This window comes from Toxotes jaculatrix, chromosome 17 (genome assembly GCF_017976425.1).
Source record: "Toxotes jaculatrix isolate fToxJac2 chromosome 17, fToxJac2.pri, whole genome shotgun sequence".
NCBI classification, from domain to species: domain Eukaryota; kingdom Metazoa; phylum Chordata; class Actinopteri; family Toxotidae; genus Toxotes; species Toxotes jaculatrix.
The window spans coordinates 9,952,003-9,977,159 of record NC_054410.1 but is presented as its reverse complement, the minus strand read 5'-3'; the positions used below and the strand labels follow the sequence as shown (position 1 = coordinate 9,977,159).

The following is a 25,157-nucleotide window of genomic DNA, read 5'->3' as shown; positions in this document are numbered from 1 at the left end:
TTAACAGAGGCACTGGGGCAATGCTTTTTATGCCATGTCTCAATACTAAACAGCAAATTAGAAAAAATGTGAATCAGTATTCACAGTTTTAACACTTTTTTAACACGTGCTGCTGCTACTGCCTCACTTCACACATGGTTTGGTTATATGGAATTCCATGCTTGAGTAAATGTCATAATGAAACCTTGTGATGTGTGTTCGGGTATTATACCTGCTGGAAGGCCACTTTGCTCTTCAATGCAAGCTCCTGTTGAGTGGGGTTGGACGTGTAAATGGCTGAACGATACTGAGTACCATGGTCATTCTGCTGCCTCATACCTGCGTAGACACACACACAAAGGGAAAATAAAACACCTTACAAATAAGCATAAGTACTACAATCACAGCAGACACAATGTCATTTGCATGCAAAAGGTTTTCACAATTATGTCATCATCCTGCATCTTGAATTCATGAAGCTAAATGAATTCAAAGATCACAGCAGATTCGGGCTTTCATTAAGGAGGCCCGCGGTGTGTAGGTGTATGGGCTCATGTAGGTGGGTGCATTCTCTTCTTTCTTTTTTTGTCATCTATGTGGCACTGTCAAAATTTTCATCAGCTTTACATCAGTGTGTTTGGAGGAGGCCCAGGCCTAGTGTACCTTGATTAGGAGGCCAAACAGCTGCCATCCACTTCTACGCTTTTCAGATGCTACAATACTGAGCAGCTCTGGCATCCACGGACCTCCCTACGGCAGCCTTCTCTCTGTCTTCATCTCTCACCATCTCTCCCTCTCAGCCTTTGTTCCTTGTTGTTGCTGAAGAGCATCATTCTTTCATCTGTCTCCTAAATTCTTGCCTTTCTCAATCTTTGGCCTTCTGTTATGGGCTGAGGCGAGTGGCACGTGTGTGTTCTTCTTTACAGCTTTGCCTTTCAGCCCACTGACAGAGACACAAACAGCGGCTTAGTTCATCTAAACCACAGACTTCAACCTTTTTCCTGCCACTGTCACTTAAGTTGGTCAAACTTTGGAAATCGCTGACCAATAGCCCGTCAAGGTGCAAAGACCAGTGGTATAAAATCAGTGGAAGAGCTGATTCTGTTTCTGTTGCTGTTCTCTGAACCTCTTTGTGTGCAGTGCATTTGTCATGTAACAGTTTATGTACTTGTGTCTTCTTGTGTCCATTTCAAATTAAAAAAAAAAACAATTCTTCTGGGCACTTGGGGATACGAAAACAAGTTATAAACACAACAACCAAATACTGTACTATCACCTCATAAAGCTGATATTTGAATATGTTGGCAAACAGTTGCCTATTTACACATCAGACACGCAGCCACATTAGAAACATTAGCATTCGTTTGGAGTTGTGTTTGTGTTTATCTGACAAATATGAGTCCAACATTCACTCTCCTTTTAGCTCTGATTTGCTCTCCACCAACTCCTGAGGGATATTTCTGGCATTTTAGCTGCTAAATTCTCCACTATGTTCACTAGATAGTTGCTGACTTTGTCCATCTGACATTTGCTTGGCAGGTTGTGTACAGTGGGTTGTGAGAGCTTTCTTTGCTTAGATGACCCGGCTGCTGGGGCTGGAAATGAGGCTGATGAGAGTGATGAGACTGAATCAAAACAGTGAAGTTTTTGGGATGTAAAACCTAAACAATGGGCTGCAATTCAGCAAAAACAGTTCACAGACATCTGTTGTTAATATAAAAACTGCAGCTTTAAACTAGTAAAACAATATATTTAATGTGCGATAAGGGCAGTCTGTTTGAGTGATTAAAGTATGTATAGTACTTCAGTAGAGGAAAATGTGACTGGAATGTCTATTGGAAGTTGAGATGAGATTCTTAGATTAAAAAAATATATTAACCAATCACATGTGACTATTGCATTGTCCCTGCCAAATCTGCAGTGCTGTTTCCCCACAATTTCTTCAGTAGATAAGCTTTGTTAAAAGCTTTAAATATTCACATTTTGTCAAACGACACACTGTAAGTTACATCTGTTAATGTCTCATAGGAGAGAAAACTGATTTTTACTGACTGTGCAGACCAGCTGGAGCCACAAGATGCTGACACCTCCCTCACACAGTGATCCGCATATCTTATTCTCTATAGATGAAATGTTACCTTACATCATCGAGTGTCACAACCTGTCTGTGACACAGTCTGTTTATATGTAATGGTTATAAAGCATTCATCTGGTTTTCATTCAAATCAGAGCAGACCAACAGATGTCGCCTTGTCTACAACACACATACTGAAAAAACTCCCTATAACTAATGTTGCTGCCTAAGAGAGTTTACTTCACTGAACATTTCCTCTACCATATTAAATACTTGTGTGGTTCAAATATGATAAAAAAAAAAAGTGTGCTATGGCGATCAACCTACCGACTCCCATTGCTGTCCCTAGAGCCATGCCGCTAGCATAGTTAAAAACTGATTTCATTTTCTACTATCTTGTAAACATATATTTTCTAATTTAACTTCTTTCCATCTTTTTTTCTGACACCATCAATTCACTCTCTCCATTTTCTCCACATGTCTCTGTATCCTTCTATACCCTCGCCCTCTTTCTCTCCATCTCTGCAGTGCTGGATATCGGCCATCTTGCCCTCAGCGCTGTTGTTCAGTGACGGGGCTAATGGTGGCCCCTCCATCAAAGGCCACCAAGCCACTCTACCATTGGCTGTCCACCAGAGCCTTTATTCTGATTGGCTGCCTGGCAGGGGTCTTGTAGCTTTGCTGTTCCCTCTGACCTTCCCCGCTGACCCTGAGGTTCTGAAGAACCCAGACACACGCACACTCACACTCACACTCACACACACACACACACACACACACACACACACACACACACACACACACACACACACACACACACACACACACACACACACTTCACATATACATGTGCAAGATTATGTATAGACAAATTATGCATAATAATTATTAGAAGACAACCTGCCATTTATCTTCAACCTAATGGTTTGAGTGCTTTAATTTGATTAAAGCTATTTTATAGCAGAACAATCAATCCATCTTCTACCCTGCAAAGAAAAGCACACCTTTAATATCTCAAAAAAAAAGTAAAAGACGCGAAAGGCTTTTTATCTCAAATAAATGCTTGAAGATATGGTATATCAGAGAAAAGTCAGGAGACAAAAACCCTTGAGTGGTAATAGCTGCTTCCAACACAAAGACAATTAAGATTCATCTCATCTTCAGAGCCCTCTCCACCATCAGAAGAGGAGTTACTTCCTAATCAAAATATTAACACCATCCAAAACATCAGCCTAGCTTTTGATTATACTAACTCCAAATCCATCCCCATAAGCATTCAGTCCTCAAAGAACTACAACGGCAACAAATACCACCCAAAAAACTCCTCCTGCCTCCATCTCTCTCTCACTCTCTCCATTTTTAACAGCCCCCTTCGTTATTTTCTCCATCCATCAAAGGCGGCAGTAATTATTAATGAGAGCCTCCCTGTTCTCTCTGCATTATGCATGAGAGCCTTGCCTCTGAAAGCAGAGGGTAATGGGGGGTGGACAGAAGGAGAGGGGCGACGGGTCACACACATGCACACACGCATACACACACCACCTCTCGGGGTCACTGACCTACAACCACAAAAGCCAAAAGTATTTATTAACTGTATTTATTAACTGCCCCCCCCCAATCAGAAAATTTAAAAGTAACCCCTTAACACAAATGGAAGCCAAAATCAGACAAAGTGGGAGGGTGGTAATGTATCTCTGAGGGAGTGAGTACTCTCCTCCAACAGACATTCGTGGACAAACCTGTGTACACAAATGTACATGCATACACTTTTTAGGCTTGTTGTGTTTAAACCCGCTGAGAGTTCTTGCAACTCTGTAAAATCTCTTCTGCTGTTTACCCTTGCACGAAAAAAAAAAAGGCTCCACTCAGCTTGTCCCTGCTGGCTGTTGGGGATAAAAGCCTGCTATTTCTCCCAGTTCCAACTTCACCTTCCCTCTTTTCTGTAATCTGTACTTGTTCAGTATTCTTTGCTGGCTCTTTCCTTATTCCCCTCTCACTGATTTCCGTCCAACATCCATCCCTTCCTCTATTTACCACATGTGCATGTATGTTTGTGTGCTTGAAGGGTGGTGAAAGAAGGGGTGGGCATAGCCAGACTTGTGATTTTCAGTTGCACGCAAAAAAAGAAGATGAAACAGTAAGACGGTAATCAGAATAAATGGGATGTTGAATGCTATGAAAAACTGGAAAGGAGGGAGGAGAGAGGAAACAGACGGAGGAAGAAATTACAGGCCGGCAAAGAGTGAGGGCACTGTATCGATGCGCCGGACGTTTAACGTGTCCCTTTCTTCCCGCCCCTCTATGGAACCGGTGGCCTGACCCGAGCTTATTCTCCCCTGGTGTCTTTCACACAGTGATCCTTCATCTGTTAACAACTGTAAGAGCTGAGATTAGCCTAACCTCTCCACCTCTTTATGTACTGTCCCTCCTTCCCCTCCATCTCTCTTTCAGCTCTCTTTACTCCCTCTGTATTTCAGAAGGGCAGTCAGCACTCAAATAGATGTAAAACAAGAAAAGACCGCAAATGAAGCAAAAGAAAAAAAATCATTTAATTACAGAGACGAAAGAATAAACATTTCAGCAGTCAAGCTATTGTCAGTGTCCGCAATTAAGAAATGTGTCTGCATAATTGGTGACTTTTTGTATCCTTCTGAGCATGGAGGAAAAAAACATTTGAAGTGAATTCAGAGTTATTGCACTTGGCACTGCGTACCAATTAGACTGCAGCAGAGTGAGAACTAATGAACGATCTTAGTTTTTTTCTTCTTCCTTTTACCCCTTTATTCCTACCCTGTACCTCCAACTCCCTGCACTGTCATTCAATGCAATACTAACTTCACCCACTTCAGGTCTACAGACACAGGCATAACCCTGCCTTTTGCACGTGCTGAAACATCCCTGAAGATTATTTGGTGTTTTTCCACGCTGAAGGAGTCTGACCAGCTATTGTCATCTCTACTATTCTGTCACAAAAGTACACTGAATAAAAAAATAATGCCCGATAACTGCAGTCTTCCCTGTGTGTATGTGTGTATGCGTGATAGTACTCAGGGTTGTGCTGTGCCCCGCGGTCCTGTTACGACTGTGTGCGTGCCAGCAGAGCCCTCTCCTCCTCTCCTCTCTCAGCTGCTATTTTTGCCCTGTTCTTATGTAAGCCGCTCCTGATGGGCTGGAGACAGAGGCAGAGTACGGAGTTGGGATGGTGAGAGCATCCCCAGCGGATACACACATACACTTGCCTGCACGTGCAAACACATGCGTGAGTGCGCGCGCGCACACACACACACACACACACACAGTGTACATACATATATATATACACACACACACACACACACACAGGGGAGTGAATACGTGACATATGCAAACATACAGCAAAGCAAAAAGCTGGCTGTCAGATGGTGACACCACAGATACCGAGGCAACCTTAAACCAACAGCGGAACTGTGTGTGTCTCAGCAACAGTGCTGTGCATGTGCGTGTATATGACTCTAAGGTGTACATTCACATCATGTAGATTACTGCAGTAACTACTGTTATCTCTTTTGAAAATCTGTTTTATTTCTCTCTCCCTCTCTCTCTCTCTCTTTCTCTCCTTTTTTATATTTTCTCTACTGGAGCAGTGCTCTCTAACATGATCACTTCATGGTTCTGGGCATGTTGTCAGAGCTCTGTGACTCTGGCCCTTGTGCTGTTTATTTTTAGCTGCGTCTAAATCTAACAAGTAGAGCTTGTTTTACTGTTGTACCCAAATCAGTCCGGATGAGAGCATTAGTTGAATTCCTCATATCAAAATCTGTTTTGTCATGTTTGGCTGTGAAAAAAAAACCTTTATGATAAAAAGTGTTCAGGAAAATGCTGTGAAGATATTTGAAACATTTCAATTGTAGCCTAACACACAGAACATAGTTACATTTTTATAAAATGTACATTTGAAATAACTATTTCAAAACTAAGTAAACTTTGATATTATCAGATGAACACTGATCCAAATTTAGTAACAATAATATTACTATAACGTCTTCAATTTTCCTTTAACAATGAAGTCCAGAGTCGGTTTCACTTCCCTGCAGGCAATGTATTTGTAAGAAAATATTGATTTTTTAAATGCAGAATGTCTTCATTTTGGAGCAAAAGATTTTTAGTACAGGTCATTTGATTTTGTGTGAAGTCAGCTCAATTTCCTGAAACTGTGATAATTATGACAACTTGAAGTTGAAGCAGCCAATGTTTCCCTTTCACTTCCACTTTATATATCCCATATTGTTTTCATTCTTAAATGTGAGAGTATTTATTTCCATGCCAGGGGAACAAGTGCACTAAAACATTATAAAACATTTTTCTTACAAACACAAGAAGATGTATAAAAAAGACATGGAAGTTATAAAACTTATAACTTCAACATAATCAAATGGACATGCACATCTCCATCCCCACGCTGTGCACACACGTGCCGCAATCTCCATAAATTAGGGCTGTCAGCGTGTGTGAGGGGTGTAATAAATGACACCTGGTAATGAGCACGCCATTTTCAGCCAACCAGGGGAGACGGAAGGGGTTGGGTTAGAAGTGTGGGGGTGGCAGAGGTCACAGGTCAGGGGTCAAGGTCGGCTCCTGCGGGGTTTGGCTTTAGACGGCAGAGGCACCCCTAAATTAAGGGATGGGGTGACATGGGGGGACATGGGGGTACCCCAACAGGGAATTGGCGTGTGTCGCAGCCAGCTGGGCTGAAGATATTATATAAATGGAATATTCATGTTCATTTCAATTGTCAGAAAGTAACTGCCACCAGCAGGTGTATCTATATATATTTTTATACGGCGTCATAAGTTACTTTTGTACCTTAAAAACAGAGCATATGACCTGAACAGTGACTGCACAATGCATCTTACAAAAGGTACAAAAAAAAATGGCCACCATCACTGATTTTTGATTACCTCTAACACATGTCATAGACCTGTAATATAGTTTTCTGCCATGCGACTCCACCAACATCTACCTACAAGGGTGAGCGTGTATTTACGCGGAAATGTTACCAAATGAGGACAGCCAAGTCGGCCATCTTAGCTGTGCATTTGTGTTTTTGTGTCTATCGCTGTATGCCTGTTCACTGACGCAGCATCAGCAGCCCACTCCATAAATACTGCATGGCCTAAAAAAATAGAGAGGATGGAGTGAACAAGGGAAGAGGAAGGAAACGAGATGAGGAGGAAACAAAGAGGACGGGAAAAGCCTCGGCTGTTAAGATGAAGGGCGGCGAAGAGGGGGGTGGGAGGGTAACGGAGGAAGGGATTTTGGGGGGGAGGAGAGAGTGAGAGAGTGACTAAGAGATAAAAGAGGAGTGAGTGGATGCGAGTGTGTTTGTGTGATGAGCGGATGGCCTCAGGGAGCGGTCGACTCTCTGAGCTGCTGTGCGGATGTGCTGACGGGCTCCGGGCCGTTTGCTCACTCACTTGCCCCTCAGCTCCATCACTGCAAAGGGGACAGGGGTGGGGGAGAGGGGGGTGTACAGGTGAGAAGGGTGAGGTGGGGGTGGGGGTAGAGTGGATGAGACAGGACGAGACTGGGGAACTGGTAAAGAATTTGGAAAAATTAATGCGGCAAAGATCTGATGACTGGAAGAGAAAGGAAGCATAAAAAATCACTTTAAAACAGGAGAAGAGGAACGGAGGTGACCTTATGTTTGAATATGTTAAGGAACAAAAAAAAAAGACAGCATTGGGGTGACTATGGCAAAATAGAGGGGTGAGTTGACAGGTTAACAGGATAAAGAAGTGCGTGGAAAAGGTACTTCTATCCTCCACTGGGAGCTAAAGGGGCAGAAGATACAGGGAGTGAAACTGGGCCTACGCATTTCTCTAAGTATTCAGTGAACAAACTGACATGCCATTGATGCAGCTGTGCGCACCCTCTGCATGTACAGTATGTGTGTATGTGTGTTTTATGCTTATTCGCATGCATGCACAAATGGAGTAAAGCTGCCTATGAGTAGGCATAATGAGCACTTGTGCATAATGTGAAGTGAACAGTATTGCTTGTGTATGAAAAATGTGTGCGCAATTGATCTGCAGCGTGTGAAAGAACAGCACAATGTGTTTGCATCTCAACGATGATCATTCCAAACACATCAAATCGTGTTTTCAGCCATCACGGTGAAACAGAACTGCTGTTACCCTCTGACATGCGGATGTCACTTTGACTGTGGAGAGTTCATCTGTGCTCTCGTGTTTCCATACACTCACATGAGAAGGTATGTTACTGAAGACTTGTCATAATGCAGACATAAGAAACTTGTAATATGGGAGCGTGTTGAATGGGGGGTCTTTATGCAACATCCCAGGGAAGCCAGCAGATTGAGACTAGTGTTGCTGAATATGGAAAGAGGGCACACAGCAAAGGCTGCTGGGAGTTTGTGATTGGCTGCTAATGTTGCTATCCAGGCTGGGATTGGTGGAGCTGACGCAGCCCGACATCACGTTGTCGGGACTAAACCCTTTTGAACTGAGGCAAAGCAGTGAGGCACAGATCTCAAAACACACATACAGACACACACACACGCACGCACGTGCATACACACACTTGCAGATACACACCCACATATACAAATTAAAAGGAAGTATTGCATATAACTGAATATGTATGTATACATGATAGTCACACTCACTCCAACATAAAGCACGATGGGCTCTGCGTTGATATGAGTCAGGAGAAAACAGAATTCATAATGTTCCTGCGCTCGTCTCCATATCCGATGATCTCTAGTGTATCTGTGCAGTTAAAAGGGATAAGAGCGAACTTCCTTAACTTCTCCATTCTCTTTTAAGCTCAGCTCTACGGTGGACAGAATAAATTGGAGCTTAAGCATGCGTGAAGGCACAGCCAGCGGGCCCCTTTCCACCTCTCCACGCCACATTTGTCAAATCAGAGGAATTTCTGCTACACGTGAACCCAGAATCAGAGAGGAGAGAAGCGGCAGGCACCAGCACTCCCAGAAAAAAAACAATGTACGTTTGAGTTTCGAAATATGTCACCTGGTCTTAACTGTTACAAAAAAAAAACAAAACAAACCAAAAAAAATCCTACTAGTGGAGTGCATAGACAATAAGCTGCATGCTATTAATAAAACATGAGATGAGACAAGGCAGTGAGTCAGGGGAAATGCATGACTACTCTTTTGGCCTCACTGCCATTGCCCTGTGGCGTGTCGGCTCGACTCTGCCTGTGCCTTTGCCCGTAGTAAGATGCGTCTCGGCTGTTGGCCACAGAGAACAGGAGAAGAATCTCTTCTGATCAGCCTTCTTGTGGTTCTAAAATGAACCTCAGTGCTCAATACTTTCACCTTCCCCTGCTTCCTGCTTTAAACCCACCTCTAGCTGAACAGGTGAAGTGACATGTGAGGAACGTATGATGTGTTTAGATGGGTAGTTGTGAAAGATGCACAAACATAGATGACATTTTAGTGTATCCAGGTCACACAGTGTATGAGAGAGCAATCATGACAGATGTAAAAGAGATGACAGAACTGACGTGGGCTACGTCACTGAGTGTGTAGCATGTGTGTGTGTGTATGTGTGTGAGAGTGAGCCTGTTTTAAAGCTGAAGGTCGGGCATATGAATCATTGATCCATCTCTTCCCCAACTTGTCATGCCCCTCCCTACATTCAATATGAGTGAGCAGAGTACCTCTTTGCCTGTCCTTTCCCTCTCACACATACATGCACACACACGCCCTCCCTGTGCTCTCCCGGTGCATTAATGTTCTTACATCACCTCCTCCAGTGAGCAGAGAAAACAAGAGAGCAAGCGACTCGAAAAGATGGAGAGACGGGTTTTGGGGGGGTTGGAGTTATTGTCAGTGTTGGAAAGGGGGAGCTGAGAGATGGGTGGGAAAGAGATGTGTGTCATTAAAGAGGAGAGGTGAGGAGACCAAGATTCAAATCATATGAAGTTAAAAATATGCAGTACACTGTATAGAGTATGTGGTGTAGAAATATGGATCAGAATCCAACCAAAAAAACCTGGTTTAGGATTTGAATTAATTAGGCGAAATGTTACAGCATCACAGCAAAGTTTTTGAAAATGTACCAGTTTCCTGTGAATGACAACTTCCGAACTGCCAACAGGGGAATAAATATGAAACGCAGAGAGCACAATAAAAAAAAAATAATTCGCAGACATAATTCGACCCAGAAAAGAACAAATCCAGTATCATCAATGAATCAGTCGGAAGCCCACACGAGACGTGAATGACAAAAGGGAATGGTTCCTCACGTTGGACAAAGTACATGCCATGCACATGCTCAAACACAGAGAGGGTTTTTTTTTTTGCAGTTGGGGCTTGAACACGCACCACACTGGTGTCTCTCTCCATGGATGGCTGGATCTCAGACACATTAACACTGTCTGGCGTTGACTTAAACCCATGAGACTCTCCCCCCACCACAACGCACACGCAAGCACACGTCTGGGCATCATCCTTCTGCTCTAATACACCCTGTGCCCCTCGGGACGGGTCTTATTTGAGGGCAAAGTTTGGGTTTGTGCAAGTGTGTGTGTATGTGTGTGTTGCTACCTTGTGTAGGATCGTGGCTCTCCCAAAACCGTTTAAGCAGTTCCTCAAGGCTGACATCTTTAGGAGAGAAGACCACCCTCACCACCTCAGTGTGACCTGTCAGACCTGAAGGAGAAACACAAACTTGGAATCATTAAAATCAACTTGCATGATGCCTGCCACTTATGATGCACCCCCCTACCCCCCACCCAAAATCCACTTATAAATGTTGGCTAAAACAACTGACTGACACCAAAATCAACATAATTAAGCCTATGTGTGTTTTTTTTAAATGAATAGCATACTCATGTATTGGATGTGCGAAGCATTGAGAGCATGTGCCACAGGTAGAAGACATTCAGGTTAAATCCACACAGAGCTATGTTATTGCTTATGGCACAACGGGAGATGGAGATGGAGGGAGAGAAAGAGAGAGAGAGAGAGAGAGAGAGAGAGAGAGAGAGAGAGAGAGAGAGAGAGAGAGAGAGAGAGAGAAGGCACAGTAAAGGTTGGAGCTTATGGTGGAGGTTGCCAAAAGCACACACACACTCGTTCCTGTCTGCAGCTGCCAGGACCCCAAAGCTTCAACAAGCTGCCTGCAGGCATTCTCAAAGTGGGGGCTGCTTTAGGTCTCACATGCAGGTGCATGCACACAGACCCACACACACACACACACCCTCACAGTAGAAAAGGCACTCACACTCACACACCTCATCCCAACATATCTTTGCTAAATGTAAATACAGAGGTGTTAGCAGCTTAGGATTGTATCAATGGTAGCAGTTGCTTCTTCTGTTTGCACATTACAAGGACATATGTGCAGGTGTACACACACATACAGTATATACACACAAGTATGCCCGAACAGATAGATGCATCAGGTGCGTCGCAGACAATAGGAGAAAGTCTGCCAAATTCATGCATCTGGCCGGGAACCCACTTTCTGTCTTGCAATGACACTCAGCATGCCCAAAAGATCATCTTCTGCCAAATGATCATGGAAGACTTCACCTGTTCAAACAGTTGTTACCTAAATCAAGAATGGGCACACAATGGATATGAACAGTTTCCATGAGAACACAACAAAGGACAGTCAGCCTCTGCTGGAGCTGTTCACATTTTTTTCTTTTTAACAGCAATGTATAAGGAGGTATTATACTTATTCAGTATACGTCTTTTTTCTTTACAATGTACGTGCACAGTCTCTGTCTCACCATATGGGACTGCATACATTTTGCTTTGGCTGTAGGCTCACACACATGGTGCAGGAAAATCAATGAGAATGGTAGAAAGCAGTAAAAACAAAATACAAATGCAACAAAAGTAGCTGTCAAGACCTGCTGGAAAAAAGAGGTGAATATGCCCCATGATTTTCCACGCTTGTCCCATCTGAAGGGGGTGAAAGGCTGAGAAGTGATGCAGACCAGCACCACTAAAGCTGCTAGAGATTCAATGTTTTGCTGAAGGACACTTCAGCAGGGTGAATGGCCTTCTGGGTGACAACAGCCTCCCAAATCAACATGCCACCCTGGTGCCCTTTTTTAGTTTAATTGTTCCCTACTGTTGAAAACTGTAATAAGTGACTTTATGAAATTAAGTTTACAATATGCTATTATCAGATAAGCCTGGCTTCACTTACAATAGAAAAGATAGATACAAATAAGAAATATGGGGACTGTATGAAATGTGACTGGCTTGTGTTTTCTCCTACAAGTGTCTGATGCCGGTTGCCATGGATGAGAGTGAAAACAACATGAAGCATGTTAAAAAGGCACAGTTATCTTCTCCTTTCAGAAGCATACATACAGCAAGGCCATTTGCACTGCAAAGCATCCGCTCACTACTATCATCGGTCCCCATCACAGTGACTGAAACAACGCAAACACACCAACCGCATGGAATACACCCATGGACACAGTCACTGTGGGGAGCATAATTAAACCATGATACGGCCTAATCGAGATACACCAGTTTCGTTTTTTTTTTTATATATCAACGAGTGAAATTCAGGACTGAACTACAAATAAAAATGTGCACCATAGGTATCTTGAGCAGGACTCATGTTTACCCCTTGTGTCAAGTATAGATCCGGTTTAAGAAGCAAAGACTGAAGAAATGTGGCATTGTTGTACAATTTCAAAACTTTTCTGGGAGGGGGTCAATTTGGATGGCTGGGTAAACAAAATGTGAATTCTTATATGTGAATTCAATGGTTTATGTCTCATCTTGTACCAGCAGTCAATGCTGGTTTCTTTCCTTTATGCATGACCACAATCTTTCCTTCACCAGTAGTTAGGTGCCTAAAATTTGGAAGAGCAGAAAACACTGCTATGAGTCATTTTTGGAACAAAAATGTGGGTTATTTGAAAAATGTTGACAACATCAGAAACATATTTTGTTGTTAAGTTTTGAGAACTTGTTGGATTTAACTCCACTGTAGAGCTAAAGCACAAAAGGTTACAGCATCAACTCTTGATTTTGTGCTGCAAAACAGACTGTACTGTGAATTAGTTGAGATAAAAATATGCTGATTGATAATAACATCTTCTCTCCACCTCTCAGCTGTCTGTATTGTCTGCCGTCCCAAGACAAACCTGACTGCACCTCAACCTCTCTTATTTCTGTCTGTCAGACCATCCACCTATCTGCCTGTCCTTCCATCCTTTCCCAGCTCTGCTGACAGTTCCATCACCCCTTTCTTTTCTGTCTGTCTGTCTGTCCAGCTGTCTGTCCTGCCCTGGCTGTGTTGACAGCTCCTCGGTCTCATGCCGTCGCAGTGTTCTGCTCCGTCATGGCCACTGGAGCGACTCCTGCACTCTCTCAGCCGATGGACAGGCAACCATTCTTTCTCACACTATTTTTTTTCCCCTCAAATTTTCCTTCCTCTCTAAAGTTTATTTTACCAGTTTCCTCACTTGCAGCAGCTCTCAATCTCTCTTTCTCTGTCATCTGTCTCCATCTCCATCCTGACCATCTTGTTGCTGGGGAGCTGACAGAAAGAGAGACTGGGAGGCAGACAGATAGGAAACATACAATCCCTTGAAGGGCTCTGCTCAGTAAGTCTGCCAACCAAGCCCAAAGCATCTTTCCCCTCCACTCCATGTCCCCCATGCTGTGCCTGCACCTAGACTCCATGTCCTCCCTGCAATGATGTGCCCTCAGAAATGGAACAGCCCCAAACTAACAGCTCGTGACTTCTAAAACACAAGAGAGACACACAGGGTAAGACAGACCCTTCATTTCACATCTTCATTTCAGTTATATATCTATTTGAATCTCATGATGAGGTAAACAGAAAGAAACAAATTCAGAAATGGAAAGGTAGCCAAACATTTTTATGATCTCTGACAGCAAATATACAAAATTCAAGTATAAACTTCTTGTTCACCAAATCGCAGTCTCAGGGAAAGAAGCCCATTTATGGCGCTTCATACACAGTAACCTCTGTTGGCAAAAACGCCGCAGTACAGCACAGTACAGAGCCCAATCCTTACAAGTAGGTCATGGGGGGGTGGGGACGGGGGGGTGCAGCCCATCTGGAGCAGTACATTCTGAGTAGTTGACTGCAGATGAAGGGAAGGAGGCGAGAGGCTGAGAGCGCTGTACTTAAAACACCCTTTCCGACTCTGTTTCTTTATCGTTTTCCTTTGCATTTTTGGGTCTCTTGAATCTTGACTCATCTCCTTCTGGGGGGCAGCATGATTAGTTAATATAAATCAAAGTGTAGATGCTGTAAATACACAAAAAACATGAAAAGTATAGTACCTGAGCAGACCTCGTGGTAGGTGGGGTTGGGTGTAAAGCCGCCAGCGTAGCCCACTTGCGTGGAGAAGACCCCTGGAATCCGCCAAAAAAGTCTCTCTGCTCCCCAGAAACAACCCATACCTGGCCATGAAGACACCACGCAAACACACACAAAACACACACAGTATTTGTGCTTCTGTGCTTTGATACCATCCACAGACAGACCAACATTTTACCACATTGTGTTGTAACAGAGGATTCCATACTGGGTTTTTCCAGATTTTTCTGATTTAACAAAAACATGTGATTGTGTCGTCTCACCAAACATGATGGTCTCCATGCCTTCTGGAAAAGGCTCCACAGTGGGATTCCCATTGGCTGCATGCTTGTCTGTGAAGGGAAACAGTGTTTAAATATGGTATCAGATCATAACAGTGTTTCAACAGTACAAATTACAGTATGCGAGTTAAGAGGCCCATTAGCTGATTCAACTAGGCCACATAGGTCTGCACTTTGTTACAGATTGACCCAGGCCGGCGGATCAGAGTCTGAGGCTTCTGCGCTGGAAGACATTTAAGAGATTACATGGCTTTGACCGCCATTCTATCCCTGCTGTCCTCTCCTCAATACTCACAATTAAATACAGTTACTTTCTGATCTCTTTCTTACTCTAGTGTATGTCTTTGAATGTGAGCGTATTAAGTGCTGGGCTTGGCACCATGAGGTATCCATAAAGCGAGCCGATGACGACACATCAGGGGCACACACTTGTATAACATCACAAGCAGCGAAGGGCCTCGCAAGTAGACCCAATGCTCTCCTAATCTTTGCTATGTTAAAAATACCCAATAAGTAAAACAAACTGGAGTGCTGAGAGGTGGCAGGGGGGTGGCACTCTACTGCCAACTGTGCTGTGAGGAATTAGAGTGCTAAAAAGGAAGTGTGTGTGTGTGTGTGTGTGTGTGTCTGTGTAGTCCACAGATGTGTGAGGAGGATTAGAGTTTAAGAAGACTGAGGTGACTTAGCGTGCAAATCTCCACTAAGCAAGCCTGGTTTGTACTGCAACCACTAATATTAGTCTACAGATAAACAGGCCACAGGGTACACTAAGAGCTTAGGCACATACCAATAATGGATGCTTGCTCTAAGTTCAATGTGTGATTGCTCTGTGGCAGCTCAGAGATGGGATGTGTGACATTGACCTGAATACAAACAATGTCTAATCTGATACAGACATAATAGTTCATTTCCTAGATAGGTCCGGGATGATGTCTAACTGTGACAACAGGCCAAAGACCAACAGTTTATTTCAGATTTAAAATGATTGCTGGAAAGCCACATAGTACACAAGAATTGAACAGGAATCAGTTTTGCCATGCCAGGACCCTAAAGATTAACAAGTGTTTTGAAGAATATAGGCGGCAAAAGAAGCACAACAGCACTTGAGCTGATAACGCCTGTCTTGGTGTGCCACCTTAAGGGCACTTTTTGATATTAGACAAAACTGTTTGGTTTTTTTTATGTGCAGTAACAGATTGCATAAGCATAAAGGACTCCTAAAATGTCACAGAGGCCTGGCTGCCCTCAGGCAGTCCCTTCCTGCCCTCCTGTTGTGCGACAGTTCTGTCTTTTAGCAGCAGGTTGCTTGGCACTGCCAGGTCACGTTCACGGGCACAGTCAGCTGCAATCAAAGTATATCTGTGTCAGCGACTGTAGTGGCTAAATATTCTCAATCCGCAGGGGTGACTCAAGGTGGTGGGAGGACAGGAGAACTCTTCATTCTTCTTCTCTGAATTTGTTTGGTCTCCAGCCTCTGCTCACTCTCACCCTCTTGTCCTTCGTTTCTGGCCACATCGATGAAAAGTACTGAAGTTGCCAAATGACTGAGAGAGAGAAAATGATAGAGTGAGAGAGAGACAAGTGTGCGATAGAGGAGGAGGAGTGGGAGGAGGAGAGATCAGCCTGCCAAAACAATAAAAGGAGTAAATAGCCAGTGAGAAGCAACAGATGAGAGTAGCAGAGAGGCAGTGAAGGATTCTTTTGGCTTTCAGACCACCATGCCTTTGGGCGCTATATAAAAAGAGCAGGCACTTCATCCAAGAGAGAACACACAGAAAACAAACAAGCAAACAAATAAACAAACAAAAAAAGAGAGGTAAAAATGAAGACAGCCAAGAACACGCCGACACAGCACTGTCCAGAGCAGCTAACTCCAAGCCAAAACTCCCCGCCCTCTCGTCTCTCTCAGCTGCTCTCCATCTTAACTTCACACACTCTTCCTCACACCACCTTCCCATCATCCCTCACTCTCCTCTTACAAACACGTGTGTGCCCGCCTGCACGCACAGAAGCACGCAATCAGCCGCACAATCGCTTGCACACCAACCTCTGCTGTGGGTATTTCTCCCATGGAGCAGTTGGCAGAGGTCCAGGCAGTACCAGGCTGGCTCCTTTCACTGTGCCTAGCCCAGCATTCCCCCCTGCCAGTCCAGTGCCCACACCCCATTCTGCCAGAATTACCCCACCTAACACACACACAGGCACTGAGAAAGAACTGGCTGAATACCCTCACTACGCTGCCTCACTACGCCAGCAAAAGAAAGAACAGAGGACGACAAAAAACAAGCAGGGAGGGTGACTGACTGAGCTTACAAAAGAAGAAAACAGGCTGATTATGGGGGAAGGATTCATGAAAAGGATTTTTTTTCAACTTGGATGAGATATGGGCGTAATTTCTTTTGTGCGCCTTTGTTTTCGAGGATATCTGAAAAGCGCAGTGCGGGCTATACAGTACAGCGGGATTGAATCGGAATACTTTGGTCACCTTTTGTTGCTTTTAGCTTGGTGGTTGTAGGCGGCTGGACCAGAACCAAAACATCGGACCCAGTGCCCTGCCACTCTGCTTGTATCATGGTTACCATCAGTCAAGGTCACAACAATCTATTTGTTGCTTAGCGGATAAAACATCCAGTTTTACTTGTTTCGGTGGGTATTTACTCTTTGTTACCCTCCGGTTCTACCCGTGGTCCCGTGTTTCTCACCCGTAAAACTGAAGTCCAAGTGCTGCTGCCCCCTCATGCAGGGATACAGGAGAGGTGCTATCCCTGGATGCCAAAACTGGTGACGGAAAGGTCGATTTCCAGGCTGCTCTGTTTGTTTCCTTCCAAAAATCCATTCTCTCTCTTTCCCTCTCTCTTCCTCTTCCCTCCCTCTCACTATTCCTCTTTCTAGCTTCTCACAGGTTGGCAGAGAGTCAGGCACGAGTCGTCGGAGGAGGCTGATGCTTTATACTGGTGCCAACTACCCTCTGCTGTATGGGAGGATGGGTAGGGGCGAGAAAGAGTGGGGCAAAGAAGGGGAGGGGAGGAAAGAGGCAAGGCTGGTGGGGGGTGGTCCAATTTTAAGAACAGTAAGAGGTAAGTAAAGGAAATGGCCTTAAAACAATCAACCCAACTTGGTATTGTGACATGCATACATATGAAGCTGCCTCTGATCAGGGTGGGAAAACTGTTCAGACTCTGGAGAGTACAGCTTTCAAGCCATCCATGCATTCCATACATTCTGTATCCTAGCAACGGAAACAGTTGCTATGGAGAAGACTATCTACTATAGCACTGGTTCCATTATCTTCCTCCAGCAAGATGGAGGCACATCCTGTTGGGGCCTGCTCAAACAGCTATCTCTCTAAGAAGGGGACGGCATCCTGCTGGTCAGCATGAATGCATAAATGCATCAAGTTTTTAAGAGCATGGTAAAAGGAACTTTAACTTTACACTCTCCCCCTGCAGATATGCCAGAGCAAATTCATCCATTTTCAATTCCGCTTACTCTCTTCAGCACGCATTGGACAAGATACGCAGTACACGATTCAGGGTCTCCAATTCACCTAAGTCACTGGGATGGAAACCAGAACACCTGAAGGAAACCCATGCAGACATGGGACGAACATACAAAGGCCGCATTTCAGGTCGGGTCCAAACACATTAAGTTCCTGTGCTGAGGCAAGAGTGCTAATCACTGAGCCACAGCGCTGCCCATGAGCAAATCTTTCTCTTTTATTTATCTAGTGTTTGTATACTTAATTTGCATGCTCTCCCACTTAGTTATATATTTCTCTTACCCTCTGAGCTCATTGCAAAAGCTAAAAAGCAAAGGCATTTGAAGACAGGAGAGATGAGAAAACAACAGAGAAATAATTCCAGAAATATATCTTGACCATGAACCTGCTTTAAAGAGTTATAGAGAAGCATGTAACAGAGATTGATTTCGGTCAGCTGACCTCCCCCATCCTGTTTGGAAGAAATATTGGCAGTCTACTCTGCACTGACTCAAAATAATAGCTACTGTGCCCCTACCATGTAGCAATCTGCCACTGGATCATTCTCGCCAAGGTCACAGAGTACATTATAGACACTGGAGCGAGGGAGGGAACAGAGGACACCGGGACATCTGAACACAGAATAAGGAGCTTCTTTAAAGAGGCTGGAGGGCTTGAGGTAACTTTCAAAATTAGTGATTTTCATTTTACAGAGGGGAACAAATGTGCACACTCACTCACACACAAAGCTGGGACTGCACAGGGCATATGTGGAGACAGTCCTTGCAATCCCTAAATTACTCATGCTTACTGGCCCACACTGACAAACACAGAAGCATCCTATTCCAACACACACATACACACTCTAGAACAACCCCGTCCCCACCTAAGCTGCCCCCCACGGAGAAAGGGGAGGAACAGATTTCTGCCATGCGGTGTCTCCGAGCTGCTTCGACAGACGGAGCAGGAACTTACGACGGGGCGGAGCCTTCATGCGCATAATGCCCAGATGGGCCCCTGGACGCTGCGGCACCGCTTCCTCCTATGCATTCATAACCCAGCTCCCATAATGCACTTTGTTGATGCTCATGTCTGAGTAGGTGATGACTGGGAGCACCAGGTTCAAATCGCACCATGTTTTTCCTTTGTCGCATACTCCTACGAGCCCTCCTGTCCCAAAATAGTAAGATGAAATGATGAATGAAAAGATGAGACAGGCTGAGATGTGAGCGAGAGGTTGGACTAGGTGCTACAAATCAAGTAGGAGTATAATGTGTTCATTTTAGAGAAGATATTCACAAATAATAGCAACAGAAATGTCATTTTCTCTGTGAGTACAAGTATGTCTGACAATGCTGAGAACTTGATCCATACAGATTTGCTTTATCCTAGTTTAATCATCAACTATTTGTAACACAATCCTACCCTACATCCCAACAGGCTTTTACTGCCACTTCAGATTTTGAAGTTGACTCAGAGATTTCAATACTATCCCCGAACAGGATTAAAAAGTATCAAAGGCATGTACCTTATGCACACTTGGTTTATAAGGCTAAGACCTCAATTATAGTCCCTTACAGATGGCACAAGGCCAGCTGCGGACACCACGGATGCGTAGTTGTTCTTATTGTGGTGGTCAAAACAAATTGGCATCTGCACCGAGCCTTGCATACACCCTCTGATGACGAAATTACCATCACTCGGATGCTAGCAGACCCTCACATACTCGTGGATGTGGAACGTATAACACTACCTTAAGAATGCTAGCTTAGTGTCCTGAGGGCCAAAATTCAAAGGGAGAAATCACTGTTGATAAAGGAACTAACCTTACACTGTGTGAAAATACTCTCTCAAGAATTACCTTTATGTGATACTTCAACCAAGATTAATAGTAATAAAGTCTGGTGTTTGCCAACCCTTTTATATTCTTTGACAGTGCAACAAAGACTACATTAACATCCAAAAAACCTGGCAGTTGTCCATCCAGAGCAGTACTTCAACCACTATTGGGGCTGAGGGAGAGTTTTCTACATCAAAGGTCATAAAGACCTATTCTGTTTGCAAAAATTTGAAAAATGTTGTCTTTAAGTCTCGTAACAACAGACTTTTGACATATTTTGTGATTACCACTTCAGTCAGTCTGAAATTGTGATTCTGTCATCTTATCGCCACACCTTGGGCATAATCCAACAGACAGGTAAACCACATTTGGATTCATCTTTGGACCAAATTTCATCAGACAGGAGGGTTGTGTCAAGATGACGGTTGGCCAGAGATTCTCAATTTTCTCATGTAAAGGACTCCCCAAGTAAAGACAGTTTAAAGCACAGAGATCCACTTGAAAAAGGTTTTGTCCCTGGACCCTATAATCTGTAAAACTGATGTTTTATCTTTTCTGCTGTCTGTGTTTTTCTGCAGAGTGGAGGCATTAGAGAAGTTCAAGCCTGTGGTCAAACAAGTAAACAGCTGTCCTGTCATTTTATCGTTCACATGTCAGCTTTCACTTATTAAAACATGTTTTACCTTTAAAAAATGCTTTACAACTCAGCAACAACTGAACAACAGCACTTTAACATTGAATTCCATCAGTCACTGCAATCACTGTATTCCTCAATGAAACATCACAAGGCTACTTCCTGTCATTATTTGAACATGAACTATTTTGAGGTCAGTCGCTTGCGTTTACCGCACGTAACTCGAGCACAGGGACTGTTTACCAGGTGTCATCCAGTGCCAACTTCATCGTTTTGGATTTTACTTCTCACCGAGTGATATTTACCTGCCACGACCATTTTCTCCTCTCTTCCTTTCAGAGCGCGGTCTCTGCTTGGCAGCTGAGTCTTATCTGACATTGTGTCGGCGGCAACGAGCGACACAAGTACTAGAAGGTGCCAAACAGTGTGTATTTGTGTTTGGGAGAACAACTGTGGAAATGGCTGAGTCTTCCGGGATGCCTCCATAACGCCACGGTGTTGCGTGTTACAGCGGAGATGGGAAACGGGGGGAGGGAGGGTGGAGAGACGGCGGCGAAAACGCCATCAATATGAATATTCATCGTGCGTGGGCAACGTCGTGCACTGCATATTAACTAGTCATGGGGTTAATATGACTTTGGCACAAAAGCCTACAGTGCACCGTGTGCGGGAACAAAATTAAATTTAAATAAATATCCACGCCGTTCAGCATGCAAATGAGCTCTCGCCAATTATCAGCACTCATTCTGTGGGAGGTGCTTCTAGTAGATCAGGTTAGAGCCTGGATGTATGGATTGGTAGGTTTCCCTTTGTGGTTCATTTTACATCAAGGAATGTGTGTATGGGGGATTAATGTGGACGAGCAGCAGCTTAAAGAAGACTCCACTGTTTAAAAAAAAAAAAAAAAATCTCTCTCTCTTTTTTTTTTTGTAATTTGAATTTCAAAACTCTACATGCATATCTGTGTAGTGGGACATGTGTCTCTTTTTTGTGCTTCATAAATGATGAACAGGTTAGTTGGGTCATGTCTGTTGACAAATGCTAAAGTCATACAGCCTCATAATTTAAAAACTATATATATATATTTGTTTTCAAGTTACCTGGTCAGTCTATGGTGTTTTCAAGGGATACCAACAACAGAGAGGTAAAAAACGGTCTTCATGGTCTTCAAGTGAGTCATATCGATAATCTGGGTAACAGTAATACTGAATATCGATGTACAGCAAGTGCCTCAGTTATCAAAAGCTGGACATGATTTACATTTTGTCACAGATGTAAAATCATGGATCATAAAGAACAGAGCAGAAGCAACTAGTCAAATGACAGAAAGTGAATCGGCAACAATGATCAGTTAATCATTTAAATCTTTAAGTGGTTCAGACAAAAACTCCAAACACTCTCTCATTCCATCTTCTATAATGTGAGGATTTGTTGCTGTGGTCTGTTTTATATCACTGCAAATTGAACATCTTTGGATTCAGGACTGTTGGTCGGACAAACCTCTGCATTTTAAGATGTCACTGTGGACTCTGGGAAACACTCATTCATTTTCCTGCTTTCTGGTGATTTATAGGCCAAACAATAATGAAATTAATCGTTAGTTGCAGCGCAAGGCAGGAGTCACCAAGAGTGTGAAATCGCGGTGGCCTAGTGGTCGAAGACGCACACCACATAATTGCAATGTCCTTGGTTGACATGTAGAAAGGTGGATGGCATCCCCCTCTCACTCTGCCCTCACATTTCCTGTCTGACTTTCTACTGTAACCTGTCAAATAAAGGCAAAATACACCAAAAATAATCTAAAAAAAAAAAAAGGTCACAGGCATGCACTGGTTAGGTCACACTCTGAAGTGATTTTTCGGCTCTCTGATTTTGTTTCCACTACACTCTGATAAAGTGACGTGATCGTAATGAGGGTAATAATTTAATTGTGGGAACTTCTTGTGTATGCTTCAACCCAACCAATCTACCAATGATAAAGAATTCAGGGCATTGTTCCTGTATCGTCTAAGTCAGAATAACATCACACCCTACTGCAATCCCCCTTTCCTCTCTCTCTTCCTCTTTCTCTCTCTCTTATCTGCTGGGGAAATGAAGCTCAATCACCTGCGGAGGAGCTGAGGGCGGCACAGGGGACTTTGCAATGCAAATGCCAGGTAATTACCCGAAAGCTAGGAGAGTGGAAGCACACAGATGAAAATAGAGCAGGCAGAGAGAGAGAGAGAGAGGGAGAGACAGAAAGAGAGAGATGAACTGAACACTGGGTTCACAAGCCTGTTGATGCAGGATGATTGGGGTGTTTTGGGGGTGTGTTGAGATGAAGGAAGACGAAAGGGGAGATGGGAGGAGAGGACGAAAAGGTGATGAGAACCACAAGAATGGATGGAAGCCACACACATACATACATACAGTGTTAATTTCCTCCCTGCGCTTGTGTCTGCATCTGTGAATGTATGTGTGCGTACCTCTAACAAATGATCAATAAATTTAGTTTTTCCGTGACTCTGTGCTGTGTGTTGTGATGGAGGAAGGATCTACTTTTAATTCAGAAGAATATCTGTGGTGAACAAAACCTTTTTTTTTGCATGAGTGTGGTCGCAGTTTGAGCAGAAATGTGTGTGTGTGTGTGTGTACACTTGCATGGGTAAGTGTTTGTGCATGTGTGTAAATGAGCCTGTGTGCACCACTGTGTGCGTGCTCTCTCTAATGGGCACTCATGTATGTGGTGTATGTGTATGGCGGGTGATTGCATATGCTCTTGTGTGTGGTTTGTGTGTTGTACCGGAGGATTCAGTGGGTATGCCAGCTTGCAGCTGTTTGATTGTCAGTGAGTGAGAGCAAAGAGATGTGCAGATGTGAGTGAGAATCAAAGAGATTATGAAATGACCTGGAATTAAACACCGCAGTAGATTTTAACTGGGTGTCATGGCACGGTAAGCCCGCTGTTTCACTGAGAGATGGTTGGGAAGCTGTAAGTTACATACCTGGTGAAGACCATTTAAAGCAGTTCTTTCTAATAAGTCAAAATGCTTTGGCTTATGCTATGCTTTTTTTTTTTTTTGGTTTGATTGTTTGCGTGTTTGTGGAAGATATTACCACGCAATAGTGTGACTCACAAGCAGTTTGCACCTCAACTCAATAGCTGCCTCTGATTAACATCTGAACAGAACAGGAGCCAGCCAACCAGAAAACTGTTTTGGCGATTTAGTGTAATTGTGGCTTTGCTAAAGTCTCACTTCGCCTAATTAGAATAATAAATCATGCCGCCTCGTTGTTTTCAAAGGGTCCTCCATCGTCTCGCCGAAGCAGGTGGGATTGTGGGATGGTGTGAAAAAACAAAGGGTTTGATTGCTCAGCTGAAGCTACAGTCAGTTAAAAGCAATGTGGCGCTCTCCGGGGATTCATATTCAAAACTAAGCTGTATCAATTCACAGACCTGAGTGGGAAAAGCCAACTTGACAAATTTTGATTCATACACTGGCCCATGCTTGACTTCACTTGACATAAATCACTTGGCTCATTGGAAAATGGAGAGAATCTTTTAATCTTCGAAGAGTATTCCAAGTGGACACAGAACAAAAAAAAAATGTTGTAGAAGAAATGCTGATATATAATAATATGCTCGCTTACTCATAAATATTCTCAGTCATGAAAGATGAATGTGAATTTCTGTATATTGTGTTCTTTCCACAGAGAAGGAGGAAGTGCATCTCTGTCTCAACCTTTCCTGTTAAACGGTGATTCCAAACTGTATGCAATCCTGTTTGGGCAGCAGTGTCTTTTTGTGTGTTCTTCTCATTTGACAGTCACTGAGTTTATACTCGGTTGGGATGCGCCTCAGCTTCTGAAGAGACAGTCTGCTAATTTGTAGTATCTCTTTAGGGCCGTGTAGCATATCATCTTATTGTGAGTTTTGGATTTGTTATTTCAGTGGTTCAAATAATTAGATTTAATTTGTTCAGTGATTTTGGTTCATTGAAAAATGTTTGTAGTGTAAGTGGTGCTTATGTTGTAAATCTCGAGAGTGCCTGCGACTGAAGGGCTTTGTACAGTATTGCAGGGACGGTTAAGGACCGGATTTTAAATTTAATTGCTAGTTTTTACAATATTTATCATGAACAGGAGGAGAAGCTCTGCTTGACATGAATTCTTCCCTTCTCCTGGATCTTTACCTGCACTCTTCAGACTTTATTGCACTAGATCTCTGTTGGATGTGTGTTCCTTTAACAAAATAAACTGAGCCCTACATGCATATATAGTTTTGAAGTTGGGGAAATTACATGGTCTTAATTGTGCTCCAAATGTTTTATGTTTTGTCTAATTTTGGAAGACATCTTACATACGGTGAGTACCTAGAAATTGTACTCAAGTACAGTACTTTAGTAAATGTACTTAGTTACTTTCCACCACTGATAGCAGGTTGTCTTCACTGTGCGTGCTTGTTTAATTGAAATACAATCTCTTCAAATTCTTTCTCACACATATATACAACAGATTTTCTCCCTCATCCCAACTTTC

The 25,157-nt window shown here is 43.4% G+C and overlaps 1 protein-coding gene across 2 annotated transcripts in view; it reads right to left on the bottom strand.

Annotated features, from left to right (window-relative positions):
- Nucleotides 1-21,138, bottom strand: part of si:ch1073-358c10.1 (peptide methionine sulfoxide reductase MsrA 1) — a 31,140-nt gene extending 10,002 nt beyond the window's left edge. Inside the window, exons 1-5 of one of the 2 annotated variants that reach the window (XM_041060826.1) lie at nt 20,945-21,138; nt 14,670-14,738; nt 14,370-14,489; nt 10,626-10,730; nt 212-318 (exon numbers count right to left, since the gene is read on the bottom strand). In XM_041060826.1, the coding sequence (XP_040916760.1) occupies nt 212-318; nt 10,626-10,730; nt 14,370-14,489; nt 14,670-14,738; nt 20,945-21,125 (582 nt within the window). In that variant the 5' untranslated portion in view covers nt 21,126-21,138. Of the gene's footprint in view, nt 1-211; nt 319-10,625; nt 10,731-13,905; nt 14,291-14,369; nt 14,490-14,669; nt 14,739-20,944 lie in introns of those variants that run through there. The other variant, XM_041060827.1, reaches the window with a different exon arrangement.
- Nucleotides 21,139-25,157: the final 4,019 nt, after the last annotated feature.